This window comes from Formica exsecta, unplaced genomic scaffold (genome assembly GCF_003651465.1).
Source record: "Formica exsecta isolate Colony F162 unplaced genomic scaffold, ASM365146v1 scaffold72, whole genome shotgun sequence".
Classification (NCBI taxonomy): Eukaryota; Metazoa; Arthropoda; class Insecta; order Hymenoptera; family Formicidae; genus Formica; species Formica exsecta.
This window is the reverse complement of record NW_021853485.1, coordinates 729,682-742,234: the sequence shown is the minus strand read 5'-3', so window position 1 is coordinate 742,234 and position 12,553 is coordinate 729,682. Positions and strand designations below refer to the sequence as shown.

The following is a 12,553-nucleotide window of genomic DNA, read 5'->3' as shown; positions in this document are numbered from 1 at the left end:
AAACAATATTAATAAATACAAATTATATTAATGTAAAATGTATCTTATTACAAGCAGTCGGGTATCACGCCATAGTCTAGCACCAAGCTCCAGATTGGATCACAGAGCGCCTAGTCACTACAGCTATGGTTCCGGTAGGTCGGGTACTTCGACAGTGAAAACTCGTACGTCACGGAAAGGTGGTATAATTGTGGAAACTATGTCAACACCCAATCCATTCTGTCCAAACACTAAGGGTGTCTGTTGCCTCATGTTACTTCTTAATCTCGGCTTGATCCTGGTTACTCTGGGCTTTGTTATCGTCATACAATTCTTCCAACCATTAGTTGTTTGGTAAGAGCACATATATATATATATGTATGTGTGTGTGTGGATGTGTGTAAGATATTTTTAACAACATAAATATCTTTCTTTAGGATCTTAGGAATAGTATTTCTGGTGTTTGGATTTTTGACATTGATTGGAAGTCTCGTATATTGTGTACATGTGTTCAGAAATGCCAAACACCCCCATGATATTAATCCAGAAGATTTATATTGGACCCATTATTGGCAAGGTCGTGTTGGTTCTACAGCACCTGAAGTTTATTATAAAGCGGAAGACAAGTATCAGGATGATGGCTATAGTGACCGATATAGTAAATATTCAGGAAAGTATTATGACAGGCAAAGTCAAAGATATTGATCAAAATATAAAAAATAGCGTTAACTATTAATTGACCAATTACTCTGACAACTCTTAATTCTATAAAATATTTTGGAAACCAATGATAAATAAAAAACTAATCTCTGTGCAATAAAATATACTACTTATGTTTTTGTATATATAGATATTGTACTAACACATTTTTTCCTGCTCTGGAAAAAATATAAATTGTAAATTTACCTTTTTTATATTAATAAATAATCTACAAGAAAAAAAATTTTTTTTTTAAAAGATAACTTCCTCAATGCTAATATACAATTTAACATGTCGATATATTTACATCTATAATGATATTCTAAAATAATTGATTATTTATAGTATTAAAAGTATATGTTTATGTATTTTATATACATCAAGTATATTTATATATATACATGTATAAATACAGGACAGTAACTACTATTTAATATAACAATTTTAATATAACAAAAATGTATTTGTTAAAATACTATTCTAATTTCTAAGATTAAGTAATTATCCCATTGTATAATCAAAAAGATTCGGATTCACAAATATGCCGTTTTTATCAATCAGGTAATAAAAAGCTCTGTTTTCTATTTTAAGTGGTATACATACTCCATGATCTGTTCTATGTGAGGTACATCTTGCCTTAAAAAAAAAAAAATATATCTCAAATAAGAAATATTTAAAGAAATATAAATATTATATATATATATTGTTGGCCTTATAATATTATTATTACAATTATTATCATAAATATATCAAAAATTAATCTACAATCTATAGTTTTGGATAATACAATTTATTCTTACCATTCCTATTGGTAAATTTAATATGTGAGATTTTCTTTTCCACATGTGATAAGTAAAAAGTGAAACTGTTTTACCACCTTTATTTAAGATAACATATTTGATGTTACGAGCACATGTAGCATACATAAAAGCAAATATGATAGGACCTACAAAACAAATATATTACTCTAGAAAAGACAGAGTAAAAATTTAACTGCTGCTTTAATTTTTTTATAAAAATGTATACAAAAAGATATTGCATAATAAAATAAGAAATATTTCTAATGTTACTTTTTAACTCTTATGTGTATTCATATAAAAGTAAATTTTTACTACAAAAAAGTAAAAAATATATCTTACCTACAAAAATTGAGCAAGTAAAGAGAGATAGTTGAATTACATGTTCCTTTACAAATTCCATAAATTTTATATCAGTTGTAAATATATCGAAGAAAGCTGGGGTATAAGTATAGAAAGCCAATACGGACCAACCAAATAATTGCCCAATTGCAAAAAGTTGAACATTCCGAAAATATCCATTATTTTCGTTTTTGTATAAAATTACATTATTCTGTACATTTGTATTCACATCAAATTTTGACGTTTGTTGATGCCGTACTAACAAGTTTTGTGGCGATTTGCTAAGTTTAAGAAAACTTGTTGGTTGCACTAATATATCAGATAACCTATATATTTTATATTATTTTATAAAATAGTAACATTTATTGCTAATTATTCGTAATTTTATTTTAAATATACAAGATATACTGGAGTCATTGCTATTTGATATGTACATTCTATATAAATTCAATTTAAAGCTAAAATCATTTTTTTCAATTTTTATAAAAATTAAATAGTTATAAATCAAGTTTATATTGTATATATATATATATACATATGTATTATTGTACATGTATTAGTCAAATATTCAACACATTTTTTTGTAATATAATTTTTTCCAACAGCAATTAAAAAAAGTAAATAGTTCAAAAACATCCTGTATATATTTACATGAATATTAATTTTACCAATGTAAGAGAACAATGACTAAAGTATATTATTAAATATATATTATTCTCATGAAATACATTTTAATATCAAAATGTTTTACTGTATTTTACCTTATGTTTCTTGTTAGAAATGTTCTAACAATCAATGCTGATGAAAATATATTTTTATCATATTTAAAACACTTTTGCATCATCCCATGAATAGATTGTGCTTTAATTAATGAAACTTTAAATATGATAGGATGCTTCAAAATCAAACCAAACATTTTGAAACAATTTTCTTCCGGTGTTATTACAAAAAGCTTATCCAAAAAATTTCAATAGATAGATAAATGTTTATATTCCTTAAGCATCTTATTTTCTACAAATAAAAGTACTTTCTTTATTTTTCAATGTTACGATAATTCAAAATTTCTTATAAATTTACACAATATTTAAGAATTATGTGTATACATAATTTGTAAATATAATGTATACAATACTAAAATATTTATTTCTACATACATATATTTTCTTTACATAATAATATATGAAATTTATAACTATATTCTTACCAAATTCTTCCTGTAAACGCTATAATCTGTATGATTATATTGATATAAATATCCACTTCAAGAACAAGAAAAATATAGATAGGTAATATTTGAAACCGCCGAATAAAACTCTTGATAATAATCAGCCTCAAGAATTTTAAACTAGGTTAGGAAGACCATGCCAAAAGATAACATTGGGTCTGTTCTTTATACCTGGACTGAACTGAACTGGCTACACTAGTGCAGAGTTCATCCTTTTCTCTCCATATTGAAAGGATTGGAAGAAGAAAGATAAATTCTGAACTAGTGCAGCCAGTTCAGTTCAGCTATAAAGAACAGACCCCATGATTAACTGCATGTATCAGCCATATTGTTACTGAATCACCAATCGCGTTGTTAATCCGAATGCTAGTACCAATATGGCATAACCAATTAGATTCGTCCTTTCCTTTACCTTTGGTGACAGATGGCAGAGAATCATCATATGTATACACATATCCACGTACGATACACATGCATATTGAATTATGAGTTGTATTTGACAGAGTTTGACAGACGGCAGAAATACATAAAGTTAAGAAATAAATAAGATTATTATTATTATTATTGAATCGATAAAAATTTAGTTTAGGTCTTTCAATAATTACGATTTACAATAAACAAATACCTAGATATAATGCATCGGAAATGGAGGCATCAATGATATCTGCTGTACTTTCATCCACGCTACGAACACGTGCCGCGTTTTCAGAATGCTATATATATTTACGTATACATTATACCATGCGTGATATTACGTGCTACATGTAATGCACTTGATCGCGATGAAATTCTAACCTCGGTCGAGTTCGTGTATCTTCGGCATAGTGACTGCACAGTCGCTGACAGGTATCAGCTGTTCCAGTAAATAAACCGCCGCATTTCGACAATGGACGGCGTCGAGGACATCGCGCGGGACTGTCAGACAGCTGACGAGGAAGTCAGCGAATCGGATAACAATAGCGAGTGCTTGTCACAGCGGAGCGAGGGCGATGTTAATTGGTATTATATGCCAGACTCGATTCTTTTGAGCATCTTCCAGTACCTGACGCCGAAGGAGCTGACGATCGCGGGTGAAGTATGCAGATCATGGCATAGGGTGTCGCATGATGAATTTCTGTGGAAATATTTATTTTATCGGACATACAAGATAGATCCGGATGTCGGCATCATGCCAGGTATGTCTTGTCATACATTAGCAGCACTTTCGACGTCATCGTAATTTTATATGCGATTGCAAATAATATACCTTTTGTCACATATTACATGTATGAGATAGATAAAAAATATAAATTTCTGTTGTGTGACTTGCATATTGTATCATTCAGTTTGAAAAAAGTTGTTTGAATCACAAGAAAAAATCTCGATTTAGCTACATTAGATAATTATCCTATTTATGGCATATATAAGGATAATAGAAGCGAGGAAACGAAGAACAAAAGATATAATAATAATAAAATAATTATCTAGAAGTATAGCAGATATTTTGATTGAACTTGAACAGGTTTTATAATAAATTTATTAAGAATTATATATATATACTTGTTAAAATTTGTGAGAATTACTGTTTTTCTATCTTTCTATGATTTCTATCTTTCTATTATAAAATGACCATTTTTGTATATTACATAAAAGATATCCTTAATAATAATAATATATATATAATGTTGGTACATCTTTTGAAGCATATTTCAAAAATATTTTACTGCATAGAAAAGAGGGAGAGAGAGAACAATCTTTTACACTGATTAATTTACACATACATACACAGATTTATATTGATATGTTACAGTTTATGCTCTTGATTAAAAAAATATTAGTAATTATTATTCTCTCTTTCTTTCTTTTAGGGAAAACTTCTTGGTTGGGAGAATTCAAACGTTTGGCATATCATACTCCACTGATAGAAACTGAAGTTCTCAAGGAGCATTCGCATCAAGTTTTACATGTGAGCTTCTCCCATAATGGCAAAATGTTTGCAACTTGTTCAAAAGATGGATATATTTTTGTAAGCTGTTTTGCTGACATTCATATTTATATTTTCTCTTTTTCACATAAATTATCAAATGTCACAAACATGTTATTATTTCAGGTATGGCAAAGTCAATATCCTGTTACTATTAAATATTTACACGATATGAAAACATTTAGTTGGAAGTATACGCAATTTTCACAATTTAATTGTACAGATACTTTACTTCTTGTCTCTGGTGTACATTTTGGTACACCTCATAGTACTTCGGGAGAAATAGCAGTGTTTAAAGTAGCACGTAAGTAAACAAGAAATTAAATGCACTCTAAAGAAGATTATTACATAAATTGATAAATCTTAAAAAGGTAGACAATAAGCTATTTTTTGAGATACTTTTTAATAGAAGTCTTCAATTCTCAATCAAATAATTGCTTATGTATGCTTTGTGTTTATTTGTAGCTGGCTTTGACCTCCAATGTAGAGTAGTGAATAAGCCATATGACATATTTGGTACATGGTACAGTGAACGTTACCTTTTAAGTGGAAATCTGCATTGGTTGGCACATTTGGTCAGTACTAGTGTAGTTTGGCTCAATAAGGCAAACCAAGAATCAGCTAGTGAACATGTGCCCATTATGACACAACTTTTTAGGTAAAGTCATAATTCAATATGCCTTTTCAATCTTTAGTTTAATATTAATCTTAATGGGGTTTATAATATTAATGTTAATATAAACAGTTGTCTTCCCAAAATAAATTTTGTTTCATACATCTATAATAATTTTCAGGTTTTACAATGGAAATGCTTCTTCAATTAGAGCAATTATGGTTGCAAATTGTCTAGCGCCTGCACCAGCTGAAACTATGGAACAACAAAGCCAGCCGTCCTCCTCAAATATAAAGGAGGAAAAAGGGAATCCGCCAAGTCACAAGGATTTGTTGTCACCTTCGAACGAACCTGGTAGCTCGCAACAACATGAAGAACCAGAAGTGCTACACCATGCATCATCAAGATTACAGTATGAATTTTTTCCTCTTTATGATACATGATAACTTTCCTATTTGTTAAATAATTAACATTTATGTAATATATATACATATATATACGATAGATATAGTAAATTAGAAGGTGGATTTTCGAATTGGAGAAAACTTGGTGACGGTTTTGAATATGCTAGTCCTATACAGTACAATCAGGAATATAGGCAGGTTGAGATGCAGAGGAAGGCGCACGAAAGTGACAGTGAAAGTGAGAATCCATTGTGGGAAGAGGAGAGCGAGTCAGGAGGTAGAAAAATTATGCGCACATAACGCATAGTATTAGAAAATCGATCGTTATAATTATTGTATAGGATATGATACAAAATGGGTTTACAGAATCTTCGATAACCGAAGAATGTGATACTGATGAGTTAGCCAATAATCCCGAGAAGTTCCTTATATTTACAACTGGCTCGAAGACATATACTCCACATAAAGTTGGTTTTAAGAGAATTAAATTAGTCAGTTTCCCAAGAAGATTAGACCCAGGACCGTCGCTACGCGAAAGAATAGCTCAGCGGGAAAGGGAGCGAGAGAGACAGAATACCCCATCGGTGGAAGATTGGTTAAATTACGAATCTGTAGCTGATAAGTTCGATAAGATAGATCATTTGATTGATCTTCACGGCCACATCATTGGAATGGGACTTTCTCCTGATCATAGGTCAGTTATATCAATGTCATCATCATGTAAGATGATATATTTGAGGGGTATGTGATTATGTATACATTTTTGTACAGATATCTTTATGTAAATACAAGGCCATGGCCAAAGGGTTATGTTATTACTAATCCTTTACAACCACCACCAATAGCACAAGAAATTGATATACATGTGATTGACTTGGTAACATTAAAACAAGTTGGTACAATGTTAAGAGCACACAAGGCATATACGCCTAATAACGAATGTTTCTTTATATTTTTGGATGTATGTAATGAATATGTAGCAAGGTAATGTAATTTGATTACATTTACATAATTCATTAATTTAATTTAAAAAAAAAATTTTATATTTTCACAATGTATACGATATTTATTATTAAATATCTTTGCTTACAGTGGTGCAGAAGACAAGCATGGTTACTTGTGGGATAGACATTATGGGATTTGTTTAGCAAAATTTCCTCATACCGATGTAGTTAATTCCGTAGCTTTTAATCCACGTGATCCTGAAATGTTAGTTACAACCAGTGATGATTATACAGTTAAAATATGGCGGAGTCGGGCTATGGTGAAGGCTTTAGGTTTAGATGAAAATACCTATCGTAGAGGAATGGAGGTGCGAAAAAGACGAAGGTTTCAAAGAAGCAGTAATAATATTGACTGACTAAAAACTATTAAATTTCCAATTTAAAACATTTATTTTTACAAGAATTTTAGAGATATATTCTGCACTTAAGTTGATACAAAATCGTCCAAAACATTACTATCATATAAAAGCACAAATAATTAATCTATTTTTTGATTACCTAGGATTTATGCACACAAATACATGTGCAGATTTTCATTTCTTATAATGTAATACAATCTGGAATATCACCAGATGAGTACTACTTGAAAGAGTTACTAAAAATGTTGTTAAAAGAATGGATATCGCAAAGAAATATATTGTCTATTGTTATAATGCAAAATTAGAAAATATCTAGTAAAAGAATTTAAAATTATATCATTTATATTTAAAGATTATCATCAGACTATTTTTAAACTGTTAGCTTAAAGTTTATCTATATAGCTCTTACATGTGGAACTCTAGGTCTTATAGAATTTATCTTCTGACAAAATTATAAAATTGGAATTCTCAATGCAGAGTGTGCAATGAATATTAAGTTTTTCATATGGTTATTCTGTTCACACATGTACACAACCTGTAATACTGAATTTTTTTATTTAGTCTATATTTCTTTTTCTGTATATTTGAAATATTTATAAATTTTACTTCTACTTATATCTGTACTAAACAAAGAAAATAATGAATGGATATAAATGTGCACTATTTTGTTTTGTTCTTTCTCATACAACATGTCATTTTTTGAGCTTGTATGTTGTACAATTACATTGTAAAATTATAAACATAATATAATAAATCTCCCACAAAAACAAATATGGGGTAAATTTTGGGATATTTTCAATCTCCCTGTGTAATAACAAGTCATTTCAAATTTGATTTAGCAATCATGAAATATGTAAATCAATGTTATTATAAATGTGGAATGTTAATAAAAGTCACAGATTAACAAGTAATATATATTTTCTCTCAGCATAAAATCTAGAGCTATTGGCTAGCAAAGAGTATATATATCTATTAAATAGCAAATAGTACATATGAAAAAAGTGACATTAATTCAGACGTAAACATATACAAGGAATGATAATCGTTATTTTTCAGAGAGCATTCAATGATTTACTATTCTCGATTGATTTACTAGTGACATATTACGTACAATCTATATCAGAATTAACAATTTGGACAACATTTCATAATCTTCCGTGCAATATTGTTAAAGTATTGTAATAAGAATGCTATATGATTAGTGCAGAATCATATTTAAAGTTTGTATACCTAAAAGGATAATGTAATGTGACAAAAAATCATGTTTTTTGATCTCATTTTTCTACTTATTGTGTGTATCACTTACCTACAATCCGCCATTTCTTCTGTATGATACTGACTTGAGAAACAGCATAAAGGAATTTATTTTCCATTTAGCAGGATGGTCAATGGATATATAAATATTTATGTTGATCCTGTCGCAATCGGTTCTGTAAACAAACCATAATATGAAGTAAAAATACATTAATTAAGCATGCACTAATGCTACTACTGAATTTATTGTTAAAAAGTTACCAGGATGAGACATTCCATCTTGAGCAGCATTTCCAGTTTTGGGTATGACTTTCTTATGAACATCCTTATGCCCATGACAATGTTCACATTCATCATCGCTATCTTCGGAACTACTTTCACCAAAAGTTTTTGGTTTCTCGTAAATACAACAACCTGTAAATAAAAAAAATTACATAATAAATTATTTTATTTTATTTTATTTTTTTCATTGGATAAACTTAGATCTTATAGAAATAATAAATACTTACATTTTGACTTTTTCTTGTTTAGATGTTCATTATCAACAGTTCCTTGAGTCCATTGGACCTTTTTGTTTGATTTTGGTTTTCGTAAACGTAATCGTACAGTAGGCACATCCTATAAAAAAAATTATGAAGATATTAATATAATAAATTAATCAAATTAATCACACTTTAAAGTATATATAGTAATTACAAATGACATTGGTCACAATAAGCACAATCGAAAAATTTTTATTATGAAAATGAATAAAAGAACATATTCAAATAAAATTTATTATTTCTTTTATTTATTATGTAAAGTTTGGCACATACAAATAATATTTTATAAAATATGTAATTTTATTTGTATTATTTACATATACATACAATTCTTATTGTAAATTATATTTTTTAAATCTAAAAAGATATATAGAATGTAAAATATATGTAACATTAAACACACGATATTATCAATAACATCTTATAGGGAAATCTTTATCACTTTGAAACTACTTTCTAGAAACTATATTTTATTATAAAATTAAAATTTATGTATTATCTGAAAATGCTACATGTAATGATGCATAAAAATTAAAACATTATTATAAAATTGAAATTTGTTATGTGAGTGTCACATGTAAAACTACATAAAAAAAATTAAACATGTTCATTAATTATTGCACAATTTTCTGTGCTATTAAATTTTCTATTTTATCATCCGAATATTTTAATATATTTCTTAAAACTTCTGATGTATGTTGTCCTAACATTGGTGGTGACGATCTCACTATGTTGGTAGCATAGCTATATGTCACAGGTGGCCCAACGAGTTTCACTTTGCCTGTAACTGGATGCTCTAACTCTTGAACCAACTTTATATATTTTACATGAGGATCATCAAATACCTGAAAATTACATGCAAAGTTTAAAGAGATGAAATTTACAAAATTATTTGATATTGATTCATTTACCTCTTTTATAGTGTTTACTGCTCCATAAGGGAATGAAGCACCTTCAAATATTGCAGACCATTCTTGATTTGTCTTTCTTTTAAATACATCTCTGAGAATTTGAAGCAATTCCATTCTATTCTTAACTCTAGCAATATTATTCTTAAATTTGTTATTATTAATGAGTTCTGGCAGTTGTAATCTTTTTATTAACTCTAGAAATTGCAAATCACTACCCGCTCCCACTGTCATATATCCATCTTTTGTTGGGAAAGCTTCATAAGGAACTATGCTCTCATGTTCAGATCCCCACCTTGTCGCTTCTTTATCTCCATTTAAGTAATTTGAAGCAATATTAATCAAGCTCGCAATTTGAGTTGACAAAAGATTACATTGTATCCACTGGCCTTTGTTGATTTTTGATCTTTGCAGTAAAGCTGCCATAATCGCTCCATGAGCATATAAACCCATTGCTAAATCTGTCATTGCTACGCCGACCTTGCACGGTGGTCCATCTTTGGGACCGGTAATGTGCAAAAGTCCACCTAAGGAAGCAGCGATAACGTCGTAACCAGGCCTATTTGCGTAAGGTCCCTGAGATCCATAGCCAGTTAACGAACAGTATATAAGACGTGGCGCTATCTTGGCTATGTCTTCGTATCCTAAGCCTATACTGTTCAACTTTCCCGGTACGTAATTTTCCACTAAGACATCGCATGTCTGCGCCAGATCGTAAATAATATCTTTACCTCTCTTCAGATCGATACAAACGCTTTTCTTATTTCTATTCACGCTCATAAAGTAGGTCGATTCTTGTGTTCCTTCGAAGAATGGCGGACCCCACTTGCGCGCCTCGTCTCCGCCGCCAGGTCGTTCGATCTTCAAGATCTCCGCGCCAAGATCTCCCAGGATCATTGTACAGTAGGGACCGGCTACGATCCGTGTCAGATCCAGAACTCGTATCCCATTTAACGGTGAACGATTGTCTTCGGTGATCGTTTGACAAAACTCACGCTCGCACTTCTTTAAATTGCATTCACTTATTAAAAATCTTTCACTCGCTGCGCGTTTTCGCAGGAAAATCGTGATTATATTACGCATCATCATTGAAACTTAAAGAACAAAGTCAGAAATAATTTGTATAACCTTGTCGCCGTAAAAATATTATGTATATTGTAGTGAAAATAATACAATGTGTTTTATGATTATTAAAAATCGTATTCCAACGATGTAAAGTCGTATGTTGGAGGGGATATTGGATTGTGACAAGCGATAAGAGCAATAATTATTTGCATTCTGTAAATAACGTCACCGACGATTCTTCTCCACTCCCGTTTATCGCGCGATCAAGTAATAAACGTAACGTACATACATAAATGAGAGTTAACGAACATGCATACCAGCATACCTGCGATTCGGTGACATCCGCCTCGGAGATTGTTTCCGTTTGCGTTTGCAAAGCTGCTTGTTCCGACATTGTTCTCTCCATGTGTCGCAAGTCGCAATTGATACGCGTTTTTTTTTACGAGGGACACGCACGATATCACTGCAGCATCAAACGTAACCTACGCGAATTCCGCCTTCCGCCATTGCCGCAGTGCTGCCAATATTTTTTTTTCTTTTTTTCGATATATGTGCAGTCGCGAATATAACTGCAAAATTGGTTTTTCTTTGCAATTTCGATTTTTAGCAAGATTTTAAGATTAACTTCAATTTTTAAAAGGAATGTCCAAATTTATTAAATTCCGATTAGAGATAGTATAATTCGTATACAAACATCGAGTAAATTATTTATTGATAAACTATGTATTATATATAAATATGCTTTATATAAACCTGTAATTCTATTTATATGCAACACTAATGATTATATATTGTATTTTTCAATAATAATAGATAGCTTTTCAAATAATTTTATATTCACGTCCATAAAAAAAAAAAAAAAATTATTTAAAAGGATATAAATAGAATATGTGACGAAATAAAGAATTATAAGAACATAAATGTGTTTATTTTAAAAACATTGGTAAAACATTGCTAATATCGTTACAATACCATTATATTCGTGTTCAACTGTCGATATTATTTCAAGATATTAATGCTGATGTTGAAATCATAGATGTAATTGGTTGAATTGCTTGAACTATGTTGTATTTATGTTATATTTATGTTCTATGTATTTAATCCAGCTGTAAAACAAAAAGAAGGTATTAATTGCATTATTTTTTTCCTATTTTTAATGTATCGACAAATATTTTATACTGTATTAATAATGTCATATTTACCTTCTTGAAACCAATGTCAGCGGCATATTCCCTGAAGCACTGCCGGCAGATATTCAGGCCATATTTGCGAATAAGCCCATGTCTATTCGCACAGGCACGGCTGCAACAAAATCAATATTGTGTTTAGAGAGAGAGAGAGAGAGCAATATATATATATATATACATATATTATATACATATCCATCCATCCATACATA

At 30.0% G+C, this 12,553-nt stretch overlaps 6 protein-coding genes across 10 annotated transcripts in view; 2 read left to right on the top strand and 4 right to left on the bottom strand.

Annotated features, from left to right (window-relative positions):
- Positions 1-913, top strand: part of LOC115243290 — a 9,176-nt gene extending 8,263 nt beyond the window's left edge. For all 3 annotated transcript variants that reach the window (XM_029820133.1, XM_029820132.1, XM_029820131.1), the window contains exons 4-5: positions 58-333; positions 417-913. In XM_029820133.1, coding sequence (XP_029675993.1) covers positions 58-333; positions 417-684 — 544 coding nt within the window. In that variant the 3' untranslated portion in view covers positions 685-913. The remainder of the gene's footprint in view (positions 1-57; positions 334-416) is intronic.
- Positions 914-1,020: 107 nt separating this feature from the next.
- LOC115243292 (transmembrane protein 223) lies at positions 1,021-3,232 on the bottom strand. Of its 2 annotated transcripts, none has more exons than XM_029820135.1 (5): positions 3,022-3,232; positions 2,579-2,828; positions 1,818-2,098; positions 1,479-1,624; positions 1,021-1,314 (listed from the first exon to the last, which is right to left on the bottom strand). In XM_029820135.1, the coding sequence occupies exons 2-5, from the start codon at positions 2,731-2,733 to the stop codon at positions 1,180-1,182; spliced, it is 717 nt and encodes a 238-aa protein (XP_029675995.1). In that variant the 5' UTR covers positions 2,734-2,828; positions 3,022-3,232; the 3' UTR covers positions 1,021-1,179. The 2 variants fall into 2 exon arrangements, with proteins under 2 accessions (XP_029675995.1, XP_029675994.1); XM_029820134.1 differs by having other exon boundaries at positions 1,818-2,143; positions 3,022-3,230.
- A 443-nt stretch (positions 3,233-3,675) lies between these two features.
- Positions 3,676-8,153, top strand: LOC115243288 (F-box/WD repeat-containing protein 5). Its single transcript, XM_029820129.1, has 9 exons — positions 3,676-4,217; positions 4,890-5,047; positions 5,132-5,309; positions 5,471-5,663; positions 5,800-6,030; positions 6,124-6,299; positions 6,389-6,716; positions 6,794-7,006; positions 7,115-8,153. The coding sequence occupies exons 1-9, from the start codon at positions 3,929-3,931 to the stop codon at positions 7,380-7,382; spliced, it is 2,034 nt and encodes a 677-aa protein (XP_029675989.1). The 5' UTR covers positions 3,676-3,928; the 3' UTR covers positions 7,383-8,153.
- LOC115243293 (E3 ubiquitin-protein ligase PPP1R11-like) lies at positions 6,886-11,695 on the bottom strand. 2 transcript variants are annotated; one of them, XM_029820139.1, is made up of 5 exons: positions 11,480-11,695; positions 9,149-9,257; positions 8,901-9,053; positions 8,692-8,815; positions 6,886-7,224 (listed from the first exon to the last, which is right to left on the bottom strand). In XM_029820139.1, the coding sequence occupies exons 1-4, from the start codon at positions 11,558-11,560 to the stop codon at positions 8,790-8,792; spliced, it is 369 nt and encodes a 122-aa protein (XP_029675999.1). In that variant the 5' UTR covers positions 11,561-11,695; the 3' UTR covers positions 6,886-7,224; positions 8,692-8,789. The 2 variants fall into 2 exon arrangements, with proteins under 2 accessions (XP_029675999.1, XP_029675996.1); XM_029820136.1 differs by lacking the exon at positions 6,886-7,224 and adding an exon at positions 7,524-8,615.
- LOC115243289 (succinate--hydroxymethylglutarate CoA-transferase) lies at positions 9,502-11,468 on the bottom strand. The gene is made up of 2 exons (XM_029820130.1): positions 10,093-11,468; positions 9,502-10,026 (listed from the first exon to the last, which is right to left on the bottom strand). Exons 1-2 carry the CDS (start codon positions 11,176-11,178, stop codon positions 9,796-9,798), a joined length of 1,317 nt encoding a protein of 438 aa, XP_029675990.1. The 5' UTR covers positions 11,179-11,468; the 3' UTR covers positions 9,502-9,795.
- A 365-nt stretch (positions 11,696-12,060) lies between the features above and the next one.
- Positions 12,061-12,553, bottom strand: part of LOC115243294 (40S ribosomal protein S29) — a 1,768-nt gene continuing 1,275 nt past the window's right edge. Inside the window, exons 2-3 of the mRNA XM_029820140.1 lie at positions 12,357-12,456; positions 12,061-12,260 (exon numbers count right to left, since the gene is read on the bottom strand). Of these exons, the coding sequence (XP_029676000.1) occupies positions 12,252-12,260; positions 12,357-12,456 (109 nt within the window). The 3' untranslated portion in view covers positions 12,061-12,251. The remainder of the gene's footprint in view (positions 12,261-12,356; positions 12,457-12,553) is intronic.